The 27,393-nt window shown below is 46.9% G+C and overlaps 1 protein-coding gene across 3 annotated transcripts in view; it reads left to right on the forward strand.

The window, feature by feature from the left end:
• Positions 1 to 27,393, forward strand: part of zdhhc14 (zinc finger DHHC-type palmitoyltransferase 14) — a 128,922-nt gene that overhangs the window by 50,084 nt on the left and 51,445 nt on the right. For 2 of the 3 annotated variants that reach the window (XM_033025065.1, XM_033025063.1), the window contains exon 3: positions 17,598 to 17,759. The exons of the other annotated variant lie outside the window; for it this stretch is intronic. In XM_033025065.1, the coding sequence (XP_032880956.1) occupies positions 17,598 to 17,759 (162 nt within the window). The remainder of the gene's footprint in view (positions 1 to 17,597; positions 17,760 to 27,393) is intronic. 3 annotated transcript variants of the gene reach the window in all.

Here is a 27,393-nt window from a genome sequence, read left to right on the forward strand (position 1 = left end):
TCCAGTCCAACGGACGAAGCTGTTGTTGCGGGAGCTCCGGAAAAACAGGTCACCAACCTGTGACCTGCGAGCTCCCGACGATGTCGTCCACTGGGCCCGCGGCCGAAGTCGGGTCCGCCGCCACAGCTCCTAAGCCGCGGCGCCGGAATGCCGCCACAGCTGCTGCCGCTGGAACGCCGGAACACTGCCACAGCTCCAAGTCGGGCCGCCGTTGGAACGCCGCCACAGCTCCAAGTCGGGCCGCCGCTGGAAGGCCGCCACAGCTCCAAGTCGGGCCGCCGCTGGAACGCCGCCACAGCTCCAAGTCGGGCCGCCGCTGGAACGCCGCCACAGCTCCAAGTCGGGCTACCGCTGGAACGTCGGAAAGCTGCCACAGCCCCGAGGCCGCCAGCTCCGCCATTAGGCCTCAGCGCAGACGGAGACGGGGGACACGACAAGAAAAAGTCGCACCCCCCTGAAGGAAGAGACTAAAACCATGTTTCTCCTCTCCCCCCACCCCCCCCTCCCCCCACACTTTCACAACCTAATAAACTAAACTAAAACAGACAAAAGAAAACAAAAAAAAAGGAAAAACAGACGGACTGCAGGCGAGCCGCAGCTGCCAGGCAGCGCCGCCACTCCCCACTCCCCCTTTTGTTTTGCTTTTCAGTCAAGTTTCAGTCCAGTTCGCCTTGACCCATCTAATTATTAACTAAAGCTGCCTGATCTGCTGTGTTTCCTGTATCTTTGCTTCAGATTAAAAACATCTGTACAGCTTACATTTAAAAATTCTTCTTTCACTGACATTTTCTGATCAAAATAAAGAAATCAGTAAATAAAAAGTGCTGACTTTATTTGCATAACGTTTTCTGTCCATTTGTGGTCAACGTTAGCATTGTTATCAACCAGTCTCTGACAATTCAGTTTAGTTTCAATTTTGGGCATGAAGAGGAGAATGTCGAGAGTTCCAAGTTCCTAGGTGTAAATATCACCAACAATTTCTCCCAACCCCGTTGAAGCTATGGCCATGAAGGCACACCTCTATTTCCGCAGCAGACAAAGGAAAGTTGCATGTCTCTAATGATGTTTTTGTCACTCTCTATGAATGCACCACAGGAGGCATCCTAATCAGAAGCAGCAAGTGCTTGGTATGGTGGCTGGTGTACCCAAGACCACAAGAATTGCAAATTGTCACTGCAAACCCGCCTATCTGTTGATACCATCTATACTTCACATTGCCTCGGGATAGCAGCCAACATAATCAAGGACCACTCACACCTGTCTTTCCCCCTTCTCCCCTCGCCCTTCAGGGAGAAGATACCACCAGATTCAATAACACCTTCTTCCCTACTATTATCAGAGTCTTGAACGAACCTCTAATTTGCTAAGGATGAATTCCTGATCTTCTAATCTTCCACCTTGCAGCCCTTGCACTTTTTAAAAATAATCTCTTCTGTGTAGCTGTAACACTATATTCTCTACTTTGTTTAATTTTCTCTTTTGTATTAGTGTATGGTATGATTCCCTGGATAGCAGTTAAAACAAAGTTTTTATTGGTGACAATAATGAACCAATACAAATGGCAATGGGCTGGCGAGCTGCTGCCTTAATGCTACCGTCCACTGGAAGTGAAGCAGGGCAGATCAAAGCCTGGCTAGATACAGATGAGGGATGGTTTTGGCCAGAGTTGAGAAGGCAAAATGTATGAGATAAGGATAGAAAAGTTGCAACTTGTAAAAGTAGTAAGTGGTAGGGGAGAGGGAGGGGAGAACTAGGTTTGAATCCAGGTGGGGCACCGGGAAGAGTGGTGGGGTGGAGTTACAGTTAATTTAGTCAATGTTCCTACTGTTTGCTTGTAAGCTACCCAAGCGGAATATGAGGTGCTTTTCCTCACATTTGCATATGGCCTCATTCTGGCAATGGAGGGGGCCCAGGACAGCGAGGTCACTGTGGGAAAGGGACGAGAAGTTAAAGTGGTTACCAACCGGGAGATCCAGTAGGTCTTGGCGGGCCCAGCGCAGGTGTTCTGCGAAACAGTCACCATGTCAACGCTTGGCCTCGCCGATGTGAAGGAGGCCACATCAGCAACACTGGATGCAGTAGTTGAAGTTGATGGAGGTGTGCATGAACCTGTCTTACCAGGAAGGACTGCTTGGGACTCTGGATGGATGGGTTGGAGGGGGTATAAGAACTGGTGTTACATCTCCTGGGGTTTAAGGGGAGAGAAAGATTTAATCAGAACCTTAGGGGCAAGGTTTTCACTCGGAGTGGGTGGGTATATGGCATGAGCTAGTTAAGGCGGGTCCAATAATAATATTTAATATACACTTGGACAGGTGCATGAATAGGAAAGGTTGAGAGGGATATGGACCAAATGCAGACAAATGGAAAAACCTGGAGCATCTTAATCAGCACAGGCGAGTTGGGTCGAAGTGCCTGTGTCTGTGTTGTATGACTCTATGACTTGCGGTGAAATACCTTATTAAAGAGAAACTGGAGATATTGTGAATATTGGGTATAGCACAGAAGGCCATTCAGTTCAATATAAAGCTGACTCCATCAAGAGCAAATCAGCCAGGCCAAATCCCTTGCTATCTCATACCCTGCAGACTTTCGGGGTTTTTTTGCCAATCGTGACTGAATCTGTGACAACTACTTGCTATTCCACTGTATTCTTGATGCACTGCCAAAAAAAAAATCCCTTCTGCTACTTTTGTCTCTTATGCCTAGCTGTTTCTTTCCGTGCTCTCTGCTTTAAGATCCTTCTGCCAATGGGAACAGTTTCCATCTATCTGCTCTGTGTAAACCATTCATGTCAAATGCGATGCAAATTCCAGTTTTTCTGTAGAGCCTCGGCTTCTATGTGATTAAAATTCCTGATCCCAGGAATCCTTCTGGCAAATATTGTCTGTACTTGGGATCTTCACGTCTTTTCCTAAGTATTGTCCCAAGAACGGGGTGGGATATTGCTACCTTCACGTGGTCCGCCCTGTTTCGATGAATGCAATCAACCTGGTGTGCACAATCAAATAAGATCAAATAGAACAAGTTGTCCTACAACTTTAGGCTGTGCCCGCCATATGCAAGAAGACGAAGTCCCAAGAACCAAAGTACTCTAGATGTAGGCCAAACCAATTATTTATAATAGATCACAGTGATGTTCTTCATGCCCATGGGGGGGCTCTTCAATATAGTGGCAGACAGAGGAAAACAACAGAGCTGGTGAGTGGGCTGGGGTCTTATCATGGGTTTACAGGCCCGTTGTTGTGGAATTGACAGAGGATCGCTGTTGCAGGGGTCGCGCTGGTGATGCTCCTTGGTGCCACTGTATGCCATATCAGATCTGCATGCTTGGCCTCTATGGGGCTTCCAGTGACGCCTAATCACGCAATCCCCAGGCTGCTGCAGGGCCTCCAGCAGCCACTTCAGGGACACATTGATCCGTGAGCACGCTGTTGCCGTCGCCTCCTGCTCAGCTACCATGCCCCAGACCACCTAAACATCTGATTTTGGAGCCCCCAGAGCGCATGATCATTGTGATCATGGCTGATCGTTCCCAATCAATAACCCGTGCCTGCCTTCTCCCAATATCCCTTGACTCCACTAGCCCCTAGAGCTCTATATAACTCTCTCTTAAATCCATCCAGTGACTTGTATTGTATTGTATTGTATTCAAATTTATTGTCATTGTCTCAATTAGAGACAACGAAATGAATTTCCCTTTACAGTCAGTATCATAAAAATAAATAAATAATAAATAATAAAACATATTAAAATAAAATAGAATTTTAAAAAAAGCACAAACACAGAAAGTCCACGACACAACATAACACAATGGCACCAAGGTGAGGAAGGCACCATAGTCCAGCCAGCCTCCCCTCCGATCTTTCCAGATGTTCACCCGTGGTCGGGGCCTTCCGAGCACCCGCAGTCGCCACCCCGGGCGGCCCGATGCTCAGGCCCTCTCGCCGGGCTGATGGAACACCGACGCCGAACCCCGACGGTGAAAATCCTCCTCAGCGGCCCGGACTTCCCGATCAGCCGCCTCCCACCGGAGTCCGCAGCTCCCGAGTCCGCAGGCCGAGCCGGGCAGAGTCGCAGGACCCCACGATGTTTGTCAGCGCCGCCCGCGTTGGGAGCTCCGCGAACCACAGCTCCAGGATGTCGGTGCCGCAGGCCCAGCACTCCGGGCTCCAGACGGCGATCCCCGGTAAGACATCGCCTGCCCCGCGATGTATCAGCGCTGTCCCGCCGCTGCTGGAGCTCTGGTCGGTCCAGGCAGGAAAGGCTGCGCCAATCCAGTAGGTAGGCCGCTGGGGGGGGGGGGGGGGGGGGCGAGGGCGAGGACGAGACTCGAATAATAGTCGCATCCTCTCCAGGAAGCGACTGAAGGATAGTATCCCCCTTACCGTACCCTCTTCCCCCACACTTGGCCTCCACTGCCCTCTGTGGCAGGGAATTCCACAAATTCACAACTCTCTGGGTGAAAAAGTTTTTTCTCACCTCAGTCTTAAATGACCTCCCCTTTATTCTAAGACTGGCCCCTGGTTCTGGAATATACATCAAGAAAAGCTGTAGCCCAAGTACTGACCCCTGGGCAACACTAATGTTACCAGCCCAACAGTGTGGTAAAAGCACTACCATTTCGTGTTACTTAGTCAATTTTCTATCCATGCTTTGACTGCCCTTTTTGTTTCATGGGCTTTCATCTTAATGAGAAAATATTATGTGGTACTTCTTCAAAGGGCTTTTGAAAGTTCATAAACACAGCAAATCTAAATTTACATTTTATCAGAAATATAAACAGATAGTGGTCACTGCCTGGAAAGAGGCATTATATTTAAATGCATGCTCGATCTATAATAAGATCAATGAATTTGTGACACTATCAGGTATGATCTAGTTGCCATTACAGAAATGTTGCAGTGTGACAAGAACTGGGAACGAAAAATTGCAGGGTATTCAACATTTATTTAAGACGGATAGAATGAAAAAGGAGTCATCGATAATAAGACATGACATTTCAGTGGATAAAAAAGTCTTGGCTCAGCGGGATGTTGAATCGTTAAATCATTTTGTGGTGCTGAGAAGCAGCGGTGGAGGAGGAGAAAATACTGGGAATTATGTATAGGTGAATGGTGGTTATGACAAAGAGCGTGATATAAATAAGGAAGCAAGATGCATATTGAGTCGTGCTGTATGAGACAGGCCCTTCAGCTCACCTTGCCTGCTCTCAACGTGAGCAAAACCAAGGAGCTGCTTGTTGACTTTAGGAAGAGAGAATCGAGAGACCTTGCACCTATCTTCATTGGCGGGATGAGGGTAGAGTCAGCAGCTTCAGGTTCCTATGCGCACACATCTCTGATTTGACCTGGGCCCAGTACATTGATGCCATCACAAAGAAAGCTCAGCATCATCTCAGTTTCTTCAGAAGTCTGAGGAGATTTGACATGTCACTAATTTGAAATGTCATTGAATGCTGTCCAATTTCCACAGGTACACAGTGTGGGTGGCAAGGTGACGCAACGGTAGAGTTGCTGCCTTACAGCGCCGCAGTCCCGGGTTCCATCCTGACAATGGGTGTTGTCTGCATGGAGTTTGTACGTTCTCCCCGTGACCTGCGTTGGTTTTCTCTGGGTGCTCCGGTTTCCTCCCACACAAAGACGTACAGGTTTGTAGGTTAATTGGCTAGGTAAAATTGTAAATTGTCCCTAGTGTGTAGGATAGTGCTAGCATACGGGGATCGTGGGTCGTCAGGGACCTGGTGGGTCGAAGGGCTTGTTTCCACACTGTATTTCTAAACAAAGCTAAACTCACTTCCAGAGAAGGAGTCTGGTGGAAGCCTCTGATTGGTGGAAGAGGACCAGAGGAAGCAGCTGATTAGCTTGTATCCCGGGTAAGGCTTTATTGTATTCGGATAAGGGGGAGAATGAGGGCCAGGGCAGTTTACTGTTCTGGATGTCAGATGTGGGAGGTCATGGAGTCTGAGTGCCCTCCAGACGTCCACATCTGCGCCAGGTGCGTCGAGATGGGGCTCCTAAGGGACCGTGTTAGGAACCTGGAGCGGCAACTCGATGACCTCTGTCTGCTCAGGGAGAGCGAGGAGGTCATAGAAAGGAGTTACAGGGAGGTGGTCACTCCAAGACCACGGGAGACAGAAAACTGGGTCACAGTTAGGAAGGGCAACGGGCAGAGGCAGGGACTGGTGAGTACCCCGGTGGCTGTACACCTTGAAAATAAGTACTCATGCTTTGAGTAAGGGTGGGGGAGACAGCCTACCTGGGGGCAGCGACAGCGGCCGGGCCTCTGGCACAAAGACCGGTCCTGTTGCTCAGAAGGGTAAGGAAAAGAAGAGGAGGGCAATTGTAATAGGGGACTCTATAGTCAGGGGGTCGGATAGGCGATTCTGTGGACGCAGACAGGAGACCCGGATGGTAGTTTGCCTCCCTGGTGCCAGGGTCAGGGATGTGTCTGAACGTGTCCAAGAAATCCTGAAATGGGAGGGAGAGGAGCCTGAGGTTGTGGTACATATAGGTACCAACGACATAGGTAAAAAAAGAGAAGAGGTCCTGAAAGAAGAATTTAGGGAGTTAGGTAGAGAGTTAAGGAGAAGGACTGCAAAGGTAACAATCTCAGGATTACTGCCTGTGCCACGCGACAGTGAGAGTAGGAATGGAGCGAGGTGGAGGATAAATGAGTGGATGAGGGACTGGTGCAGTGGGTATGGATTCAAGTTTCTGGATCATTGGGACCTCTTTTGGGGAAGGTGCGACCTGTACAGAAAGGACGGGTTGCACTTGAACTCGAGGGGGACCAATATCCTGGCGGGGAGATTTGCAAAGGCTACTGGGGAGACTTTAAACTAGTATGGTTGGGGGGAGGGACTCAAATTGGGAAAGCTAGCAGTCATAGTGTGAGGCAGGAGGCAGAGAATGGTAGCACTCTGACCCAAAATGTAGGGGAGAGAGAAGAAAAAGACAATAAACAGAGAATAAGAGAGGGTGGGTTTCTTAAATGTGTATATTTTAATGCTAGGAGCATTGTAAGAAAGGTGGATGAACTTAGAGCCTGGATTGACACCTGGAAGTATGATGTTGTGGCGATCAGTGAAACATGGTTGCAGGAGGGCTGTGATTGGAAACTAAATATTCCAGGATTTCGTTGCTTCAGGTGTGATAGAATTGGAGGGGCAAGAGGTGGAGGTGTTGCATTGCTTATCAGGGAAGATATTACAGCAGTGCTTTGGCAGGATAGATTAGAGGGCTCGTCTAGGGAGGCTATTTGGGTGGAACTGAGAAATGGGAAAGGGGTAGCAACACTTGTAGGGGTGTATTATAGACCGCCAAATGGGGAGCGAGAATTGGAAGAGCAAATATGTAAGGAGATTGCAGATATTAGTAGTAAGCACAAGGTAGTGATTGTGGGAGATTTCAATTTTCCACACATAGACTGGGAAACACATTCTGTAAATGGGCTGGATGGGTTGGAGTTTGTAAAATGTGTGCAGGATAGTTTTTTGCAGCAATACATAGAAGTACCTACTAGAGAAGGGGCGGTGCTGGACCTCCTGTTAGGAAATGAGACGGGTCAGGTGGCAGAGGTATGCGTTGGGGAACAGTTCGGGACCAGTGATCACAATACCATTAGTTTCAATATAATTATGGAGAGGGTCAGAACTGGACCTAGGGTTGAGATTTTTGATTGGAGAAAGGCTAACTTTGAGGAGATGCGAAAGGATTTAAAAGGAGTAAATTGGGACATTTTGTTTTATGGGAAAGATGTGGAAGAGAAATGGAGGACATTTAAAGGTGAAATTTTAAGAGTACAGAATCTTTATGTCCCTGTTCGGTTGAAAGGAAATAGTAAAAATTGGAAAGAGCCATGGTTTTCAAGGGAAATTGGACACTTGGTTCGGAAAAAGAGAGAGATCTACAATAATTATAGGCAGCATGGAGTAAATGAGGTGCTTGAGGAGTATAAAGAATGTAAAAAGAATCTTAAGAAAGAAATTAGAAAAGCTAAAAGAAGATATGAGGTTGCTTTGGCAAGTAAGGTGAAAGTAAATCCAAAGGTTTCTACAGCTATATTAATAGAAAAAGGATAACGAGGGATAAAATTGGTCCATTAGAGAGTCAGAGTGGACAGCTATCTGCAGAGCCAAAAGAGATGGGGGAGATATTGAACAATTTATTTTCTTCGGTATTCACCAAGGAGAAGGATATTGAATTATGTGAGGTAAGGGAAACAAGTAGAGTAGCAATGGAAACTATGAGATTCAAAGAAGAGGAAGTACTGACACTTTTGAGAAATATAAAAGTGGATAAGTCTCCAGGTCCGGACAGAATATTCCCTAGGACATTGAGGGAAGTTAGTGTAGAAATAGCAGGGGCTATGACAAAAATATTTCAAATGTCATTAGAAACGGGAATAGTGCCGGAGGATTGGCGTACTGCGCATGTTGTTCCATTGTTTAAAAAGGGGTCTAAGAGTAAACCTAGCAATTATAGACCTGTTAGTTTGACATCAGTGGTGGGCAAATTAATGGAAAGGGTACTTAGAGATAATATATATAAGCATCTGGATAAACAGGGTCTGATTCGGAACAGTCAACATGGATTTGTGCCTGGAAGGTCATGTTGACTAATCTTCTTGAATTTTTTGAAGAGGTTACTCAGGAAATTGATGAGGGTAAAGCAGTGGATGTTGTAAATATGGACTTCAGTAAGGCCTTTGACAAGGTTCCTCACGGAAGGTTGGTTAAGAAGGTTCAATTGTTGGGTATTAATGGTGGAGTAGCAAGATGGATTCAACAGTGGCTGAATGGGAGATGCCAGAGAGTAATGGTGGATGGTTGTTTGTCAGGTTGGAGGCCAGTGACTCGTGGGGTGCCACAGGGATCTGTGTTGGGTCCACTGTTGTTTGTCATGTACATCAATGATCTGGATGATGGTGTGGTAAATTGGATTAGTAAGTATGCAGATGATACTAAGATAGGTGGGGTTGTGGATAATGAAGTAGATTTTCAAAGTCTACAGAGAGATTTATGCCAGTTGGAAGAGTGGGCTGAAAGATGGCAGATGGAGTTTAATGCTGATAAGTGTGAGGTGCTACATCTTGGCAGGACAAATCAAAATAGGACGTACATGGTAAATGGTAGGGAATTGAAGAATGCAGGTGAACAGAGGGATCTGGGAATAACTGTGCACAGTTCCCTGAAAGTGGAATCTCATGTAGATAGGGTGGTAAAGAAAGCTTTTGGTGTGCTGGCCTTTATAAATCAGAGCATTGAGTATAGAAGTTGGGATGTAATGTTAAAATTGTACAAGGCATTGGTGAGGCCAATTCTGGAGTATGGTGTACAATTTTGGTCGCCTAATTATAGGAAGGATGTCAACAAAATAGAGAGACTACAGAGGAGATTTACTAGAATGTTGCCTGGGTTTCAGCAACTAAGTTACAGAGAAAGGTTGAACAAGTTAGGGCTTTATTCTTTGGAGTGCAGAAGGTTAAGGGGGGACTTGATAGAGGTCTTTAAAATGATGACAGGGATAGACAGAGTTGACGTGGATAAGCTTTTCCCACTGAGAGTAGGGAAGATTCAAACAAGGGGACATGACTTGAGAATTAAGGGACAGAAGTTTAGGGGTAACATGAGGGGGAACTTCTTTACTCAGAGAGTGGTGGCTGTGTGGAATGAGCTTCCAGTGAAGGTGGTGGAGGGAGGTTCGTTTTTATCATTTAAAAATAAATTGGATAGTTATATGGACGGGAAAGGAATGGAGGGTTATGGTCTGAGCGCAGGTATATGGGACTAGGGGAGAATACGTGTTCGGCACGGACTAGAAGGGTCGAGATGGCCTGTTTCCGTGCTGTAATTGTTATATGGTTAAACAGTGGAGAGGATACTGACTGGTTGCATCACTGCCTGGTTCAGGAGTTCTAAGCCTTAAGAACAAAGGAAACTGCAGAACATGTTAGACATTGCAGGTCCATCACAGCGGGTTATGACCTCCGCACCATCAGAGGGATCAACAGTTCGCGCTGACTCAAGAAGGCAACTAATATCTTGATGCAACCATTGGGAAGAAGGTACAGGGACCTTGGGTTCCTGTCAACCATCAGGTCCATATAGCACTCTGCATATCTGACTACAAACCTATCTCAACCCTTTCAAACCACTATGGATTTACACACCTTTGGTTGTTCCACATAATTTAGTTTTTGCACTCTCATGCATGGCCGTCCGAAGGGGGGGGGTGTGTTGGGTGGGACCGCACCCCCCTTTTTTCCCCCAGAGTAAGAAAAAATCCCGAGGGGGGAAAAAAAAAAAAAAAAAGAAATCGGAAAAAATATCTGGCCCGCGGGATAAGGGATTGCCCTTTTCTTCGGGCCCGGGCGGGGATGGGGGGGGGGTGCAGTGTCTGCCCGCCCGGTCCAGCGTCTCCATCCGCGGCGTCGGAGCCTCACCAACAACGATACCGTCCTCCCGTCGCCGGGCGGGAGTGGCTGAATCTGAACCCAGCGGCTGTAACCCCAACACCAGACACCGTGCATCTTCCCCCCACGCCACCCCCGCTGGGCCCACGCCACCCCCGCTGGGCCCACGCCACCCCCGATGGGCCCACACCACCCCCTGCTGGGCCCACGCCCCCCCCCCGCTGGGCCCACGCCACCCCCGCTGGGCCCACGCCACTCCCGCTGAGCCCCACTGGGTCCACGCCACCCCCGCTGACCCCCACTGGGCCCACGCCCAGAGGGGGGGGATGTGGGAGAGAGAGAGGGGAGGGGAGAGAGAGATGGGGGAGGGAAGAGGGAAAGGGGGATTATCTTTAGTGAGATTGCAAAATTAAGATAGGTTTTAAAGCTATTATATTTTCTCCTCCATATGAATAATTTTAAAGTATCAAATAATATCAAACAATTGGAACTGCTTTCTTTTCCTTGATAATAATACTGAAAAATATGAATAGTTTGTGACATAAATATACATTTTAATGGGATCATTATATACAGATGTAACATTTCCATTTCAAGATCGGGCGGGGGGTGGGGGCAAATATGCGCCAAGCTGATAGCCTAATCGTTAAAGAGTTAAAAGATAGCCTAATCAATAAAGAGCTGAGAAGAGGAATCGGAGCTGCCAAGGAAAGGTACTCAGAAGTTGAGGAGCAAGTTCTCAGCTAGTGACTCTTGTTCAGTTTGGAAGGGCATGCAAGAAATCACCAGCTATAAGAGGAAAGCCCCCCGCTCTTTGGACAATCGTCAGCTGACGAACTACCTGAATGAGTTTTACTGCAGGTTTGAAAATCAGAAACGTAACCCTGGTACCCCCTCCCCAACAAACACTGCCAGACCCCAGTCTGCAAAGAATGGACCCTGCACCCTCTCCTTCCCATTCACCACCTCACACCTACTTAAGGCAAGACTCCAGTATGAAAAGAGTGTACCCTTTCCCACCCCAACCAACACTTCACATCCAATTACTCATTTTTAACCAGTACCTGCAAAGATGCAGTCCCTGCCTGCTTCAAAGTCTCCACTATTGTCCCTGTACCCAAAAAGGTAAGGATTTTACCTCGCTGCGGCTGTGGCGACCCGACCCCGGAGCGGGCAGCGGCAGTGGCGACCCGACCCCGGCGCGGGCTGCGGCAGTGGCGACCCGACCCCGGAGCAGGCAGCGACTGCGGCAGCAGCCACCAGACCTCGGAGCGGGCAGCGGCAGCAGCGATCCGACCTCGGAGGACCGGCCGCGGGCCCGGTGGACGACATCGTCGGGAGCTCGCAGGTTGGTGACCTGTTCTGCGGAGCTCCCGCGACAACAGCTGTGTCCTCTGGACTGGAGGGCCGCAGCTTCGGCGGCTTCGACCACCCCGGGCCGCGGAGCTGAACCGGCCCGTTCGCGGAGCTTGGATTCAGCCGCGGGACTGACATTACTTACCATCGCCCGGCGGGGTCACAACATCGGAAGCCTGGATCGCCTCGGCGCAGAGGGAGAATAAGAAGGAGAGAGACAAAAACTTAAGACTTTTGCCTTCCATCACAGTGAGGAGTATTCAACTCACTGTGGTGGATGTTAATTTGTGTGTGTTTTTGCCATTTTTTACTATATGTAGGACTGCAAGGCAACAAAATTTCGTTCAGACCGCAAGGTCTGAATGACAATAAAGGCTACTTTACTTTACTTTACTTTATTACTGGTCTTAACGACTACAGGCTTGTCTCACTGACGTCTGTAGTCATGGAGACCGTTGAAAGGCTTGTGCTGGCCAAGCTGAAAAATATCACAATCCCTCTGCTGGACCCTCTGCATTTTGCATATTGGGCCAATAGATTTGTGGATGATGCAGTCAATCTGGGCCTACACTTCATCCTCCAGCACCTAGACCGCAGGGGACCTATGCGATGATTTTGTTTGTTGATTTTAGCTCTGCATTCAACACCATTGTGCCAGAGCTACTACACTCCAAATTTTCTGAGTTGACTGTGCCTGAACCCCTCTGTCGGTGGATCACCAGCTTTCTGACTGACAGGATGCAGCATGAGAGACGGGAAAGCATATCTCGGACCCACACAAGCTCAACATAGGAGCACCGCATGCGTACTCTCCCCTCTCTACTCTCGCCACACCAATGACTGCACCTCCACAGACACCTCTGTCAAGCTTCTCAAGTTTGCGGAATACTCTTTTCAATTTGACATCTTTCCTATAACATGGTGCCCAGAACTGAACACAATATTCTAAATGCGGTCTCACCAACGTCTTATACAACTGCAACATGACCTCACAACTTCTATACTCAATACTCTGACTGATGAAGGCCAAAGTGCCAAAATACGTTTTGCCCACCTGATATACCTGCGACACGACCTTCAAGGAACCATGCAACCATCCACCATTCCTCTGCCCACCTGGCTAATTGATCCAGATTATGCTGCAATCTTTCACAACCATCTTCACTATATGCAAAACCACTCACATCTGTATCATCAGCAAACCTGCTAATCATGCCCTGTTCTGTGACGTTTCACAGAGTGCTGGAGTAACTCAGCGGGTCAGGCTGAGTATGGAGGTTGGGAGGTCATGTTGCAGTTGCATAAGAAGGTGGTGAGGCCGCATTCAGAGTATTGTATTCAGTTCTGGGCACCATGTTATAGGAAATATGTCATCAAACTGGAAAGGGTACAGTGAAGATTTACGAGGATGTTGCCAGCACTAGAGGGCCAGAGTTATAGGGAGAGGTTGAGTAGGCTGGAACTCTATTTCATGGAGCACAGGAGGATGAGGGATGATCTAATAGAGGTGTATAAAATCATGATTTGAATAGATATGGTTGAATCTTTTGCCCAGAGTAGGTGAATCGAGGAGCAGAGGACATAAGTTTAAGGTGAACGGCAAAAGATTTAATAGGAATCTGAGGGGTATGTTTTTCACACAAAGGGTGGTAGGTGTAGGGAACAAGCTGCCAGAGGAGGTAGTTGAGGCGGGGATTATCGCAACATTTAAGAAAAAGTTAGGTACATGGATAGGACAGGTTCGGAGGGATATGGATCAAACGTGGGCAGGTGGGACTAGTGCAGATGGGACATGCTGGGCCGAAGGGCCTGTTTCCACACTGTATCACTCCATGGCTCTATCTATCTTTCCCTCTCAAACCCATTCTCCTGCCTTCTCCCCATTACCTCTGACACCCGTATCAATCAAGAATCTATCAATCTCCTCCTGAAAAATGTCCATTGACTTGACCTCCACAGCTGTCTGTGGCAATGAATTCCACAGTTCCACCCTCTGACTTAGGAAATTCCTGCTCATCGCCTTCCTAAAGGAATGTCTTTTAATTCCGAGGCTGTGGCCACTGGTCTTAGACTCTCTAACTAGTGGAAACATCCTCTCCACATCCACTACATCCAGGTTTTTACCAGGCTGGGACAGACTGCAACAGCTTCACACCATGTCCCAAAGCTCGTGTCCTGTCCTGCATCACCCAAGGCAGCAGAGACATTATAGGAGAGGGCAAGCACCATAACAAAGTAGCAAACGAAGGTTTGGGTAACATTCAGGAATGTCTATGCATGCCACATCATGAATATTACTGAAGAACGGTCTTGACCCGAAATATAATCTCCAGAGATGCTGCCTGACTCACTGAGTTACTCTAGCACTCTGTGACATGTCATCTATCCATGTTCTCCAGAGATGCTGCCTGACCCGCTGAGTTACTCCGGCACTCTGTGAAATGTCGCCTATTCATATTCTCCGCAGATGCTGCCTGACCCACTGAGTTAATCCAGCACTTTGTGTCTATTTTCCCTTCACCCATCTGCCCAAGCCCACTCTCCCCCCTCCTTTCCTATGTTCCTTTCCACCCATAAACCTCTCTCTGCCTTTACATTTCACTCCTCTTTCAAATCTGCTCTACTTATCTACATTCATTTTTCTTCTTAACTTTTTAGTCATAAAATGATGCAGTGTGGAAACAGGCCCTTCAGCCCAACATGTCCACACCGACCAACATGTCCCATCTAAACTAGTCCCACTCACACACATTTGGCCCATATCCATCTAAATCTGTCCTATCCATGTACATGTCCAAATGTCTCTTAAACATTAGGATAGTCCCAGCCTTAACTACCTCTTCTGGCAGCTTGTTACATACACCCAGCACCCTTTGTGTGAAAAATCTCCCTCAGATTCCTGTTAATTTCTGAAATATTGGTCATAAATTTGGTGCAAAAATGCTCCAAAATAAGGCTCAGAATGCATCAGAGAGCATCTAAAACCGCTGAGCTTCCAGGGCCCCCCTGGACCCTGGCATCGAGGGACTTCACGCTTCGCGCGCACACTATTTCACATTAAAATTTTTGTAATCCTGTCATGCCACTCCCCTTTTTGGAAAGCTTCGTACGGGCCTGTCATAGTCTGGTTTTCTTGGAATTACTGATAATTTATTATTGTTTTCTAACGTGCTGGATTAATAGCAAAATACAGAATGGGTACTTTGCACTTGTACAAGTTCATAAGTGATAGGAGTAGAATTAGGCCACTCAGCCCATCAAGTCTATGCCATTCTATCATGGCTGATCTTTCTCTCCCTCCTAACCCCATTCTCTTGCCTTCTCCCCATAACTCCTGACACCTGGACTAATCAAGAATCTATCTCTGCATTAAAATTATCCATTGACTTGGCCTCCACAGTCTTCTGTGGCAATGCATTCCACAGTTTCACCACCCTCTGACTAAAGAAATACCTCCTCATCTTCTTAATCACCAACTGCCACAGAAGGTAGTTGAGTCCAGTTCATTGGCTATATTTAAGAGGGAGTTAGATGTGGCCCTTGTGGCTAAAGGGATCAGGGGGTATGGAGAGAAGGCAGGTAGAGGATACTGAGTTGGATGATCAGCCATGATCATATTGAATGGCGGTGCAGGCTCGAAGGGCCGAATGGCCTACTCCTGCACCTATTTTCTATGTTTCTATGAGGATAATGAGTTTAGAGAGGAGCATGCAGCTATTCTCAGGCATGTAGGAGGAGATGATGTTGGGTCTTTGGGAGAACATTAAGATGGATAAAGAGGGGCTGATGGAGTAATCTCATGTTATTTAGAGATGCAAGAGCGGGAATTGCTAGGCAGAGATCTTTATATTTTCTTTAGCCACAGGCAAGATCCCAAATAGCATGAGGTTAGTCAGTTCCAATTTTTAAGAAGACCATAGGGACAAATCAGGAAATTATACGCTGGTGAGCCTTCCATTATTGGGAAGGAAATTTTTGGATAAGGACATACTTGCATCTGGAATAGCTTAGGCTTACCCGAGGGTAGTCGGCATGGCTTGGTGTGGAGGATGTCATGTCTTACAAACTTGATTGAGATTTTTGAGGAGATGATGGATGAGGGTAGGGCAGCAGATCTTATCCGAATGGAATTTAATAAAGTGTTTGACTAGGTGCTTCATTCCAGGTTCATCCAGAAGATTAAGGCACTTCTGTTGTTTGTGATGTGTATCAATGATTTGGACAGAAATGTAGGAGTCTGATTTGTAAGTTTGCAAACACGGCAGGATGTAGATCAATTGGTAATATGAACAGGAAAATGGCAGATGGTGTTTAATCTATTCAAATGAGAGTTGTGGCACTTTGAGAGGCAAGTATTGGCAGGGGAGGGTGAAGGTGCCGAAGGGTGAAGGGCAGGGACACAAAAGCTGCCAGTCCTTGAATCTGATAAATAAGAACAGTGACAATAGGAACCATTAGGTGAGACGAGATAGGCAGATAAACCAGATAGGGGAGGAAATCCTGCGAGTGAATGGAACCAGGAGGCGAAACTGGATGAAATGGTGTGCTGAAGGCTGGTGGGGGACTTGGGAAAGGGGAAAAATTGGAAGACCTGAGATGGATTGCAAGGAGATTTTGAGGGGAACAGAAGGTTAGGGTTAGCTGAAGTTGGAAAATTCAATGATCTTACTAATGGATTGCAGTCTAACCAGGTAGAATATGAGATGTTGTTCATCAAATTTGTATTTGTCAAGACCCTTGTTCAGACTAATTGTAAGTTCGGGGGGGGGGGGGGGGGGGGGGGGGGAGAGAAAGCTGGAAAAGGGAAGAGGCAGGACAAAGCACGGTACGTAATAGGTCGACAGAGGTGAAGGGTTTTTTTTCACAGACTGATGGTTGGAACAAAGACCAGAGAACATAGAGTTGCAGATTGTGACGCCAGGGGAAGGAAGTAGCAAGAGGGAGAGGTGGTATGGTATGGAGGGGAGAAATAGATAGAGAATAGAGTCGAGGTGTGGCACAGGGGAGGGAATGGGGGTGGGAAAAGTGTGGGGGAGAAAGGGAGGGGGGTTAGTTAGAGGCCACCTAAAATTGGAGATTTCAATGTTCATACGTCGGGTAAAGCTACCCAAGCGGAATATAAGGTGCTCCAGTTGGCGTGTGGCCTAGTCTAGGGATGGAGGAGGCCCAGGTCAGAAAAACCAGTGTGGTAATGGGAAGGGGAGTTAAAACGATTAGTAACCGCTAGATCCAGTAGACCTTGGCGGACCGAGAGCAAGTGTTCAGCGAAATGGTCGCCGAGTTTCAGCTTGGCCCCACCTTGGTCTCAGGAGGCCACCGGGAACACGAGACGCAGTAGATGAGGTTAGAGGAGGTGCGAGTGAACCTTTGTCTCACGTGGTATGACTGCTAGGTTCTATGGATGGAGGCGAGCGAGGAGGTATAGGGACAGGTGTTGCATCTACTGCGTTTGCGAGGGAAAGTACCTGGGGAGGGGGTGAACCAAGGAGTTGCGAAGGGACCTAAAGTACCAAATACTGAGCAATACCAATTTCATCCCCTGCATCGTTTTACAGAAAGCCATTGCTACATTGTAAACTATTGGAAGTTTAAAACATTCTGAACACGGAAAAGCATTTTCTGATTTTGGAATCGATTTACTCAGAATTCTAGTTTTGGTACATAAAACAAAGCAAGGCTGAACCAGCTTGCCCCAATTTGACCAGTTTTTCAATAAATATAAATTCCTTCAATTGAATTTCATGTGCAGTATTTTAAAATAAACAACAATTAAAAAAATACTGTAATTATTTTGTTTTAAGGCTTTGCTTTCATTCCCCTCCTAGATGTTGCCAATGGTTCAAACTCTGGAAGTGGCTATCGACCTCCCCCCAGAACAAAAGAGGTGATAATTAATGGGCAGACAGTCAAGTTAAAGTACTGCTTCACCTGTAAAATCTTCCGGCCACCACGTGCCTCTCACTGTAGCCTTTGTGATAATTGTGTAGGTAAGTGATTTCCTTGGAATTTTTTTTTTAATTTTCATATCAAAGAAAAATATTTAATTGTAATTTAATTGAGAAGCTGCTATTAAAAGAGAACCAACATTGACATTTTCAAATTTGGAAAAACATAGAATGTAGCAACTACAATTTCAGGTTGTCATACTGGCGGTGCGAGAATGTTGCCGTATTACTAAACTCTGCTTCCTTTGAAGAAAAGCACACATTTTGGCAGAACAGGATTCTGAACACCAATACTTGAACAAAAAAATGAACTGTTGGAGGAGCTCAGCGGATCAGACAGCATCTGTGGAGAGAAATGTGCAGACAATGTTTCGGATCGGGACCCTTCCTAAATAGTTGTCCGTCCACTTCCCTGCACAGATGTAACGTGACCTGCTGAGGTTTTACAGCAGATTGTTTTTTGCACAAGATTCCAGCATCTACAGTCTCTTGTGTCTCAACTCTGATTCTTGAGGTGCATAACATCATTGGTATTGAACTGATATTTAGCTTATGTGTAGGAAGGAACTGCAGATGCTGGTTTAAACCGAAGATAGACACAAAAAGCTGGAGTAACTCTCTGGAGAGAAGGAATGGCAGCATCTCTGGAGAGAAGGAATGGGTGACATGTCGGGTCGAGACCCTTCTTCAGGCTTAGCTTAGCGTAGCTCTGCAAGACTGCTCACATTGAGTGAGCGTAGTATTTGTTCATTCCAATGCTTCTACAATTGCAACTGCAACAAGTATGGCGCAGAGAAACAAGCGCAAAGAATCAACCTGAAGCCTTGGGACATTGATGAAAGGACATGGCGTAGAGCCAAATTGGCATAATGACATGGCACGTTTCCCGGGAAATGCAGTATATAAATTTCAAATGTCACTGAGAACAAGGGTGACAATTTAAGGTGAAGCTAAAGGACTGTTGTAACTGTGAAATCTTCCAGCAACCAAATGTATTCAGGAAAGTTTCCTCCGGCAATATATAGAGAGCCCTACATGGGAGAGAGTGATGCTTGATATAGTCTTGGGAAATTGGGAAGGGCAAGTGGATGAAGTGTTCATTGATGAGCCTTTTGGGACCAGTGACCACTGTTCTATTAGATTTAAGATAATTATGGATAGGGACAGAATGGGCCCATGAGTTGGCCTTGTACCAATGCTAAATTAGGGCAAGGCCAACTTTGAGAGTATGAGACAGGAACTCGATGGAGTTGATTGAAGTAGGTTGTTTGATGGAAAAGGAAGGTCAGGAAAGTGGGATGTGTTTAAAAGGGTGCTGACCAGAGTTCAGGACATGCATGTCCCTGTTAGAGTGAAGGGCAAGGCAGGCGAACATAAGGAAGCCTGGATGATGAAGCAAATTGAGACTTTGGTCATGAGTAAGAAGGAGGCATGCGACAGGTATAGGCAGCTGGGATCAAGTGTATATCTGGATGAGTTTCGGGAACCAAGGAGTAGTATACGATGGAATTCAGAAGGGCAAAAAGGGGACAGGAGATAGCTTTGGCAAGTAGCATTAAGGATAATCGCAAGAGATTTTATCAGCATATAAAGGGAAAAAGGCAACCAGAGCGAGAGTGAGACAGAAATCAAAGCGCTGAACTCTGCGGAGATGGGCAATGTCCTCAACGAGTATGTCTCTTCTGTTATTAGCATGTAGAAAGACAGGAGGACGGGGGATCTTGAGGTAGTCACAGGAAGTGTCTTGAGAGCAGTTAGTATTACGGTTGCAGAGGTGCTGAAGGTTCTAACTGGTATGAAGATAGACAAACCTCCAGGGCCGGATCAGATATATCCCAGGACACTGTGGGACGTTAGAGAGGAAATTGCAGGAGCTCTTGCAAAGATTTATGTCATTGTTAAATACAGGTGAGGTGCCGGAAGTCTGTAGGGAGGCAAATGTGTGTCTCAAGGAAAGCGGCAGGGAAAAGGCTGGGAACTGCTGGCCAGTGAGCTTAACATCTGTGGTCGGAAAGTTACTAGAGGGTATTCTGAGGGATAGGATATACATTTAGATGGAAAAGGGCTGATTAGGGATAGTCAACATGGTTTTGTATGTGGGAGGTTGTGTCTCACGAATCAGATTGAGTTTTTTGAGGATGTGACCAAAAAGGCTGAGCTGTAGATGTTATATGCATGGATTTCATGCATACAACATCTCATGCATACAAATTCAAAAATTGCTGCAGGACCTTGATCGGTCGGGCAGATGGGCTGAGAAATGGTTGATGGAATTTAATACAGAGAAATGTGACGTGCTGCATTTTAGGAGCACTAACATGGGCAGAACCTACACAGTGAACGGTTGTTGCAAAGCTGGAAAAGGTGCAGAAAAGATTTACGAGGATGTTGCCAGGACTAGAGGGTCTGAGCTATAGGGAGAGGGTTGAGTAGGCTTGGACTATTTGTTAGGATGAGGGGTGATTTTATAGAGGTGTATAAATTCATGAGAGGAATAGATCGGGTAGATGCACAGAGCCTCTTGCCCAGAGTAGGTGAATCGAGGACCAAAGGACTTGGGTTTAAGGTGAAGGGGAAAAGATTTAATAGGAATCTGAGGGGTAACATTTTCACTCACAGGGTGGTAGATGTAAGGAACAAGCTGCCACAAAAAGGTAGGTGAGGTTGGGACTATCCCAACATTTAAGAAACATTTAGACAGGTATATGGATCGGACAGGTTTAGAGGGATATGGGCCAAATGCAGGCATTTGGGAGAAGTATAGCTGGAACATGTTGTGCAAGTTGGGCCAAAGTGCCTGTTTTCATGTTATAAGGCTCTATGACTCGATTATCTCTCAATGTGGCCTTTGTTTTAATAGTTTGATTAAGTAACTTCCTTGGAAATCAATTAAAACTTTTCAGAACAAGGAAAAATAAATATTTTTCGATGAACTTTGGATACAGAATTGGCTTCATGGACGGAACCAGAGGACGGTGGTGGAAATTATTTTTGTATTTGTATTTGTAGTTCAGGATTCTGAAAGGTGATCTTATAGAGGAGTATCAAATCATGATGGGACTAGATAGAGTGAATGCACACCGGGTAAGTGGAAGTGGAGGAGGCAGGTTCGATTTTATCATTTAAATAGGATGGGAAAGGAATGGAGGGTTATGGTCTGAGTGCAGGTAGATGGGATTAGGGGAAAATAAGTGTTCGGCATGGACTTGTAAGGCCGAGATAGCCTGTTTCCGTGCTGTAATTGTTATATGGTTATATGGGTAATGGTAGGGGAAATCAAGAACCAGGGGACATAGGTTAAGGTGAGAGGCGCAAGATCTGAGGGGCAACATTCTCACTTATTGAATTTATTGATTTATTGAATGAGCTGCAAGGCACATGTAGTTCCCCCTCCCCACTCTTCCCCCTCCCTCCACACTCTTCCCCCTCTAACCCCTACCCCATCTCCCTCCTCGCCTCCCTCCCCCCTCCCCCACATCTCTCCCCTTCCCCTCTCCCCTTCCCCTCTCTCCTCCCCCCTCTCCATCTCCTTCTCCTCACCCCTCTCCCTCTCCCCCCCTCCTGCTCCCACCCCCATCCCTCTTCCACCACTCCCCTCACCCCTCTCCCCCTCCCTCCCCACTCTTCCACTTCTCTCCCCCTTACCCCACCTCTCTCCCTCCCCACCCTCTCCCTCCCCCATACCTTCCCCCTACCCCCCTGTCCCTCTTCCACCACTCCCCCTACCCCTCTCCCCCTCCCTTCCCACTCTTCCACTTCTCTCCCTCCAACGCACAACCTCTCTCTCCCATCCCTCCCTCTCCCCACCCCCTTCCCCTACCCCTCTCTCCCTCTTCCACCACTCCCCCTTACCCCCCTCCCCCTCCCTCCCACTTTCACCACTCCCGCTACACCTCTCCCCCTCCCTCCCCATTCTTCCACTTATCTCCCCCCCATTTTCCACCTCTCCCCATCTCTCACCCCCACCCCCCTCCCTTCCCACTCCCTCCCTACTCTTCCCCCTCTCTCCGCTCTCCCCCTCCCTCCACACTCTTCCCCCCCTCTCCCCCCCCACCCCTCTCCCCCTCTCTCAACACTCTTACCCCCCTCCTCCCTCCATCCTCCCCTCCCTCTCTCCTCTCTCCCCCTCCCCCATCCTATCCCCCCCTCACCCACCCTCTCACCCCCTCCCCCACCTCACCCACCCCCTCTCTCCTTCTCCCTTTCCCCCCTCTCCCTCTCTCCTCACCCCTCTCCCTAATCCCCTCCCACCCCCAACCCCCACCCCTCTCTCCCCCAACCCATCTCTGCCTCTTCCACCACTCCCCCTACCCCTCTGCCCCCCTTCCCCACTTACCCTCCCTCACCACTCTTCCCCCTCTCTCCCCCCTACCCCTCTCCCCCTCCCTCCCCACTCTTCCCCCTCTCCCCTACCACTCTCCCCCTCCCTCCACACTGTTCCCCCTCTCCCTCCTCCTTCCACTCCCTCCTCCCCCCTTCTCCCTCTCTCCCCTTCCCCCACCCCTCTCTCCCTCCTCCCCATCCCTCTCTCACCCACTCCCCTCTCCTCCTCCCCTTCCCCCTCTCCCCATCTCCATCTCCCTCTCTCCTCTCCCCTCCCACCCCCTCTCTCCCCCCTCCCCACCCCTCTTTACCGCCATCTCCCCCCCACCTCTTCCCCTCTCTCTTGCACCACTCCCCGCTACCCCTCTCCCACACCCCTACCCCTATCCCCCCCCTTCCTGCCCTCCCCGCTCTCCTCCCACTCCCCACTCTCCTCCCCCTCTCCATCCCCTCTCTCTCGCCCTCCCCCTACCACCCTCTCTCCTCTCCCTCCCCATCTCTCCCCTTTCCTCCTCCCCCTCTCCCCTCCATCCCCTCTTCTCACCCTCCCCTCTCCCACCCCGTCTCCCTCTACCCCCCTCCCCCCCACCTGTGTGTATGGGGGTGGTTAGTGTGAGTGTGATACCGCAGTCCCCCCCGCAAACGCGCGTTGGGGAAACAGACCCAACGGGTCTGCACTTATATATATATAGAGATATATATATAGAGATATATATATATCTCTAAGAAGTGTGTATATATATATATGTGTGTGTGTGTGTGTGTGTGCGTGTCTTTATATTTAAATTTATAGTGATATATATATATATTTATGGTATAATGATATATGGATTAAATAGACTGCTACGGAAATGGTGTAATATGGGCATTGGACACTAGATGGAGCTTTTTCGATCTCATTTTTTAATTAGTTTAATTAAGGTGCGACTTTTGGCACTGACGAGTTATGACTTCTCAATTATATTTTATATAAATCTGTGCAAAATTTCATGTAGTTTGAGACTTGGGTCACGAAAGTTGATTTCTAGACACATTTTTGATGCTTGGCCCACAGCCTATCCGCAAGATTGGACTAAGTAATTTATGAGGATCCAGGCATTTATGCACACAGATTCAAAAATTATCTTGAGTAAAAGAAAGTTTTAAATCTGGTCTTTCACCTTTTAAATTAAAGTTAAAAATATTGCTTATGTCAGATCAAAATGTTGTAGGTTTTAACATTAAAAAAAAATACTGCTGAAAGTATGGAAAAAAACAAGAATGTTGTCACACTCCGTAGGTAAGGCAATATCTGCAGAAAGAGAAACAGATAACACTTCAGATTCTTGGAACTAGAAAAGAGTGAATAAAAGATTGTTTTTGTTGAAGAGGAGATGGCGAGAGGGATAGAAAGGATAAAGGGAATATCCATCCGAGGTAAATGGGGACTAGGAGGTCTGGTTTGTCGGGTCAGGCTCATTCTTTAGGGAACGGGGGTTCCCCTCTCCCATCATAGATGAGGCCCTCGCACGTGTCTCTTCGGTACCCCGCAGTGCCGCCTTTGTTCCCCCTCCCCCTAGTCGCAACATGGATAGAGTCCTCCTAGTCCTTGCCTTTCACCCCATCAGCCATCGCACACGACACAGAATCCTCTGACATTTTCGCCACCTCCAACAGGATCACACCGCGAGTCACATCTTCCCATCTCACTTGGCAAGACTGATCCCTGGGTGCTGGAAAGGGAAGTGGTGAAAGAACAGGTGTTGCATCTTTTCCAGTTGCATGGGAAAGTACATAAGATTGGGTTTAGCTGGTAAATGGAAGAAGCAGATCAGGGAGTCATGAAGGGAATGGTCCCTTGGAAATATTGAGACTGGAGAGGAATGGGAAGATGTGCCTGGTGGTGACATCATGTTGGAGCTGGCAGAAATTGCAAAATATGGTCTGTTGAATGTCTACTGGGGGCATGATTGGTGAGGAACGGGAACTCTGCCCTTGCTCTGACCAGGAGGGGATGTGAAAACAAAAGGTGTGGCGACTAAAATGAGATGCAGCCGAGGGCTCTGTCTGCTTTGGTCCTTGGTACACAAGAAAAATGGATGGGAAAGTGACAGATTAGAGTGAATATGAAGAGTGAAAAAATCAAGACATCCAATGTCTTGTCAGCAGTTAGCAATGAAGAGTTTGAGAGAGGCTAAGTGGCCAGAGGAAGGGGTCTGAGTGGAATGGGAATTTTGGAGATGGAAGAACAATGTCTGTTGAAGACTTGGGCAAAGAAAGTGACGTGGACAAGGGAGAAGAACTGTTCAGCATGAGGAAGTAGGGGACTAAATTTTGTCCGTTTGCTTGGGAGACGTTGTTCAGGATCGGTGAGGGGAAGATTAGAAGGGATGCTGAAAACATGGCATGGAATGTAACTGGATATAGAGATGGGGTTGAGTGAAAGTGGAACAAATGTTACGAGGGGGAATAAAATAAAAAGAGCTCTTGGAGTTTGATCCTTGATGTCTGAAAAGATGCAGACATAGCAGCTTTGAGGTAGAATAAATAGGGCACGCTTCTTAGGGGTGGAAGATTGCAACCTTCACATGGTCCGCCCTGTTTCGACTAATGCAATCAACTCGATGTGCACAACCGGCAGATCAAATAGAACAAGTTGTCCAAAAACTTTAGGCTGTGCAGGCCACACGAAAGAAGAAGAAGAAGGGCACGCTTCACAGAGGGCATAATCTTACATGAGCCCACCTGTGATATAAAGCTTGGATTTCAAGATTTAATCAAACTGTACCTCAGGAAAAGATAAGCAACAAACTTTGAGAGAGTAAAATGCTTATGGATAATGAGTTTTCATCAGAATTGGAAGGAAATTGTTTTCTTCTGCAGAGGAAAGGGAGAGGAGGAAAAAAAACAAATAATGTTTGTGGTAAGGTGGATGACAGATGGACTTCAGTAATTGAGCTTACTGAGTTTAGAAGGTTGTCATAGAGTTGATCAAAACGTGTTGACTAGTAATAATATATTCATCAGTCTTTGAATAATAAACATTAGTAGGGTTTAAATGTGTTATACTGTATACAGTACAGTATAAATTACAGGCTGGAATCTGAAGAAGAATCCCGACCCAAAATGGTGCCTATTCATGTCCTCCAGAGAAATTGCCTGACCCGCTGTTTTGCTTCACCACTCGATTCTATTCTGGAAAAATACAGTGTTAGGCAATAGATGTTGCATCATTTTTGTCATTTGAAAGCAAATCATTCTTGTTTAACAAAAACACCATGACAAAACAAAATGATCTAATTCAATGGAAAATACTTTATTGCAAGAATGTGAGCTTTATACAGTGGCAACAGTTAGATAGTTGTATAGCCAACAGCCTACAGCGATTTTGAACATGCTTGGGAAGAATGCTGGACAGCAATCAGTTGTACATATTCAGATTTTAGAGGAAGTATTATCTTTTTACCAATGGAAAAACTAGTTAATTAAATAACTGAGGCGAAATTCTGAATGTTGCTGGAGCTTTGAGGTTTAATTTGCATACTGTTTTGCTGTACAGTGGACAAATATGTTGCTTAAAAATCAAAATTATGTCATTATGTTCCCAAATACTTATGTATCTGAAATGTTCTGGCAGTTGCAAGATTCCTGCACTCACTGTTCACCCACTCATTCAGTCAGTGAGACCTTGTGCAGATTTCATTGGGAATAATCCCAAACAAAAAGTTGCCTCAAAACTCATTGTGTACCATTGCCTTCTTGTGTGGCATCCCATCATTTGATAAGGTCCCACATAAGAGATTAGTGGGCAAAATTAGGGCAGGAAACATGTTCCCGATGTTGTGGGAGTCCAGAACCAGGTGCCACAATTTAGGAATAAGGGGTAAGCCATTTAGAACGGAGACAAGGAAACACTTTTTCTCACAGAGAGTTGTGAGTGTGGAATTCTCTGCCTCAGAGGGCGGTGGAGGCCGGTTCTCCGGATGCTTTCAAGAGAGAGCTAGATAGGGCTCTTAAAGATAGTGGAGTCAGGGGATATGGGGAGAAGGCAGGAACGGGGTACTGATTGGGGATGATCAGCCATGATCACATTGAATGGCGGTGCTGGCTCGAAGGGCCGAATGGCCTACTCCTGCACCTATGTCTATTGTCTATTGTCATTATGGTGTGGCCAGAAAAAAAAACACAGTCCAAAGACATGCTTGAATGAAATAATCAGTTCAGTGGCAGTTCAAGTTTATTTCTGACATTTGGAGGTTCTTGAAAAATTAACCTAAATAGTCAAAAATACAAAATCACAAGATAATTTAAGTAAACCAAATTAATTCAAAATATGTATAATATTCAAAAAAGAAATAGAGGTTAACAAGAGAAAGAATTGGGTTCCCTCAGAAACTAAAGTGGTCATCTTTGTGTGGAGATACAGCAGATAGGCAAGGTCCTCATTGAGTGTTTCTCCTGCTCATACCATGGAGAGACAATGAAAGCTGGTGAACTCAGGACAGTAAATGGAGATGTCTTCAGGAGTGTCTGTAATACGGACAAGAATGTGCTGGACGCCGTAAAGCATTTGAAGGTAGAATCTCCCGAGTCTGATCAGATATATCCGAGGACAGCGTGAGGTGCTGCAGAAGATATTGCAGGAGCCCAGGCTGAGATATATGAATCATCATTAGGCACGGATGAGATCTAGTGGGTCGAGTCTAGTTGTCTAGTACCGAGTGCAATCGCTTGGACACCTTACAAGGCTTGAAAGCAATAAATGGCTGCAAAGCAAAGTCAGGCAGCATAGCTGGTGGTAGTGCAGCCCTCCCTAATGAACTTGATGCATTCTATGCTCGCAGAAGATCAACAGGGCGATTGCATGTGTCCCGTCAGTTTTGAGTGTGCCTTTTGCCATAGTCACTGTTGCAGAAGTTCAATCGGCCTTCCTGAGGGTGAACCCACGGAAAGGAACTGGCCCGGATGGAGTCTCTAGCCGCGTCCTTAGGAACTGCAAGGACCAACCTGTAGTAGTGTTCATGGACATTTTAATCTGTCTCTGCTGCGTTCTGAGGACCCACCAATATCATCCTGCTGCCAACCTCAATGACTACCATTCAGTGGGCTTGTCATCCACCATTATGATGTGTGTTGAAATGCTTGTTATGGTGCACATTAAGTCCAGCTTACCAACCAGCCTTGATTAGTTAGTTTAGAGATACAGCACGGAAACAGGCCCTTCGGCTCACCGAGTCCGCACCAACCAGCGATCCCCGCGCATTAACACTATCCTACACACACTAGGGACTATTTACACTTATAGCAAGCCAATTAACCTTCAAACCAGAACATCTTTGGGGTGTGGGAGGAAACCGAAGATCTCGGCGAAAAC

This window comes from Amblyraja radiata, chromosome 8 (assembly GCF_010909765.2).
Source record: "Amblyraja radiata isolate CabotCenter1 chromosome 8, sAmbRad1.1.pri, whole genome shotgun sequence".
NCBI classification, from domain to species: Eukaryota; Metazoa; Chordata; class Chondrichthyes; order Rajiformes; family Rajidae; genus Amblyraja; species Amblyraja radiata.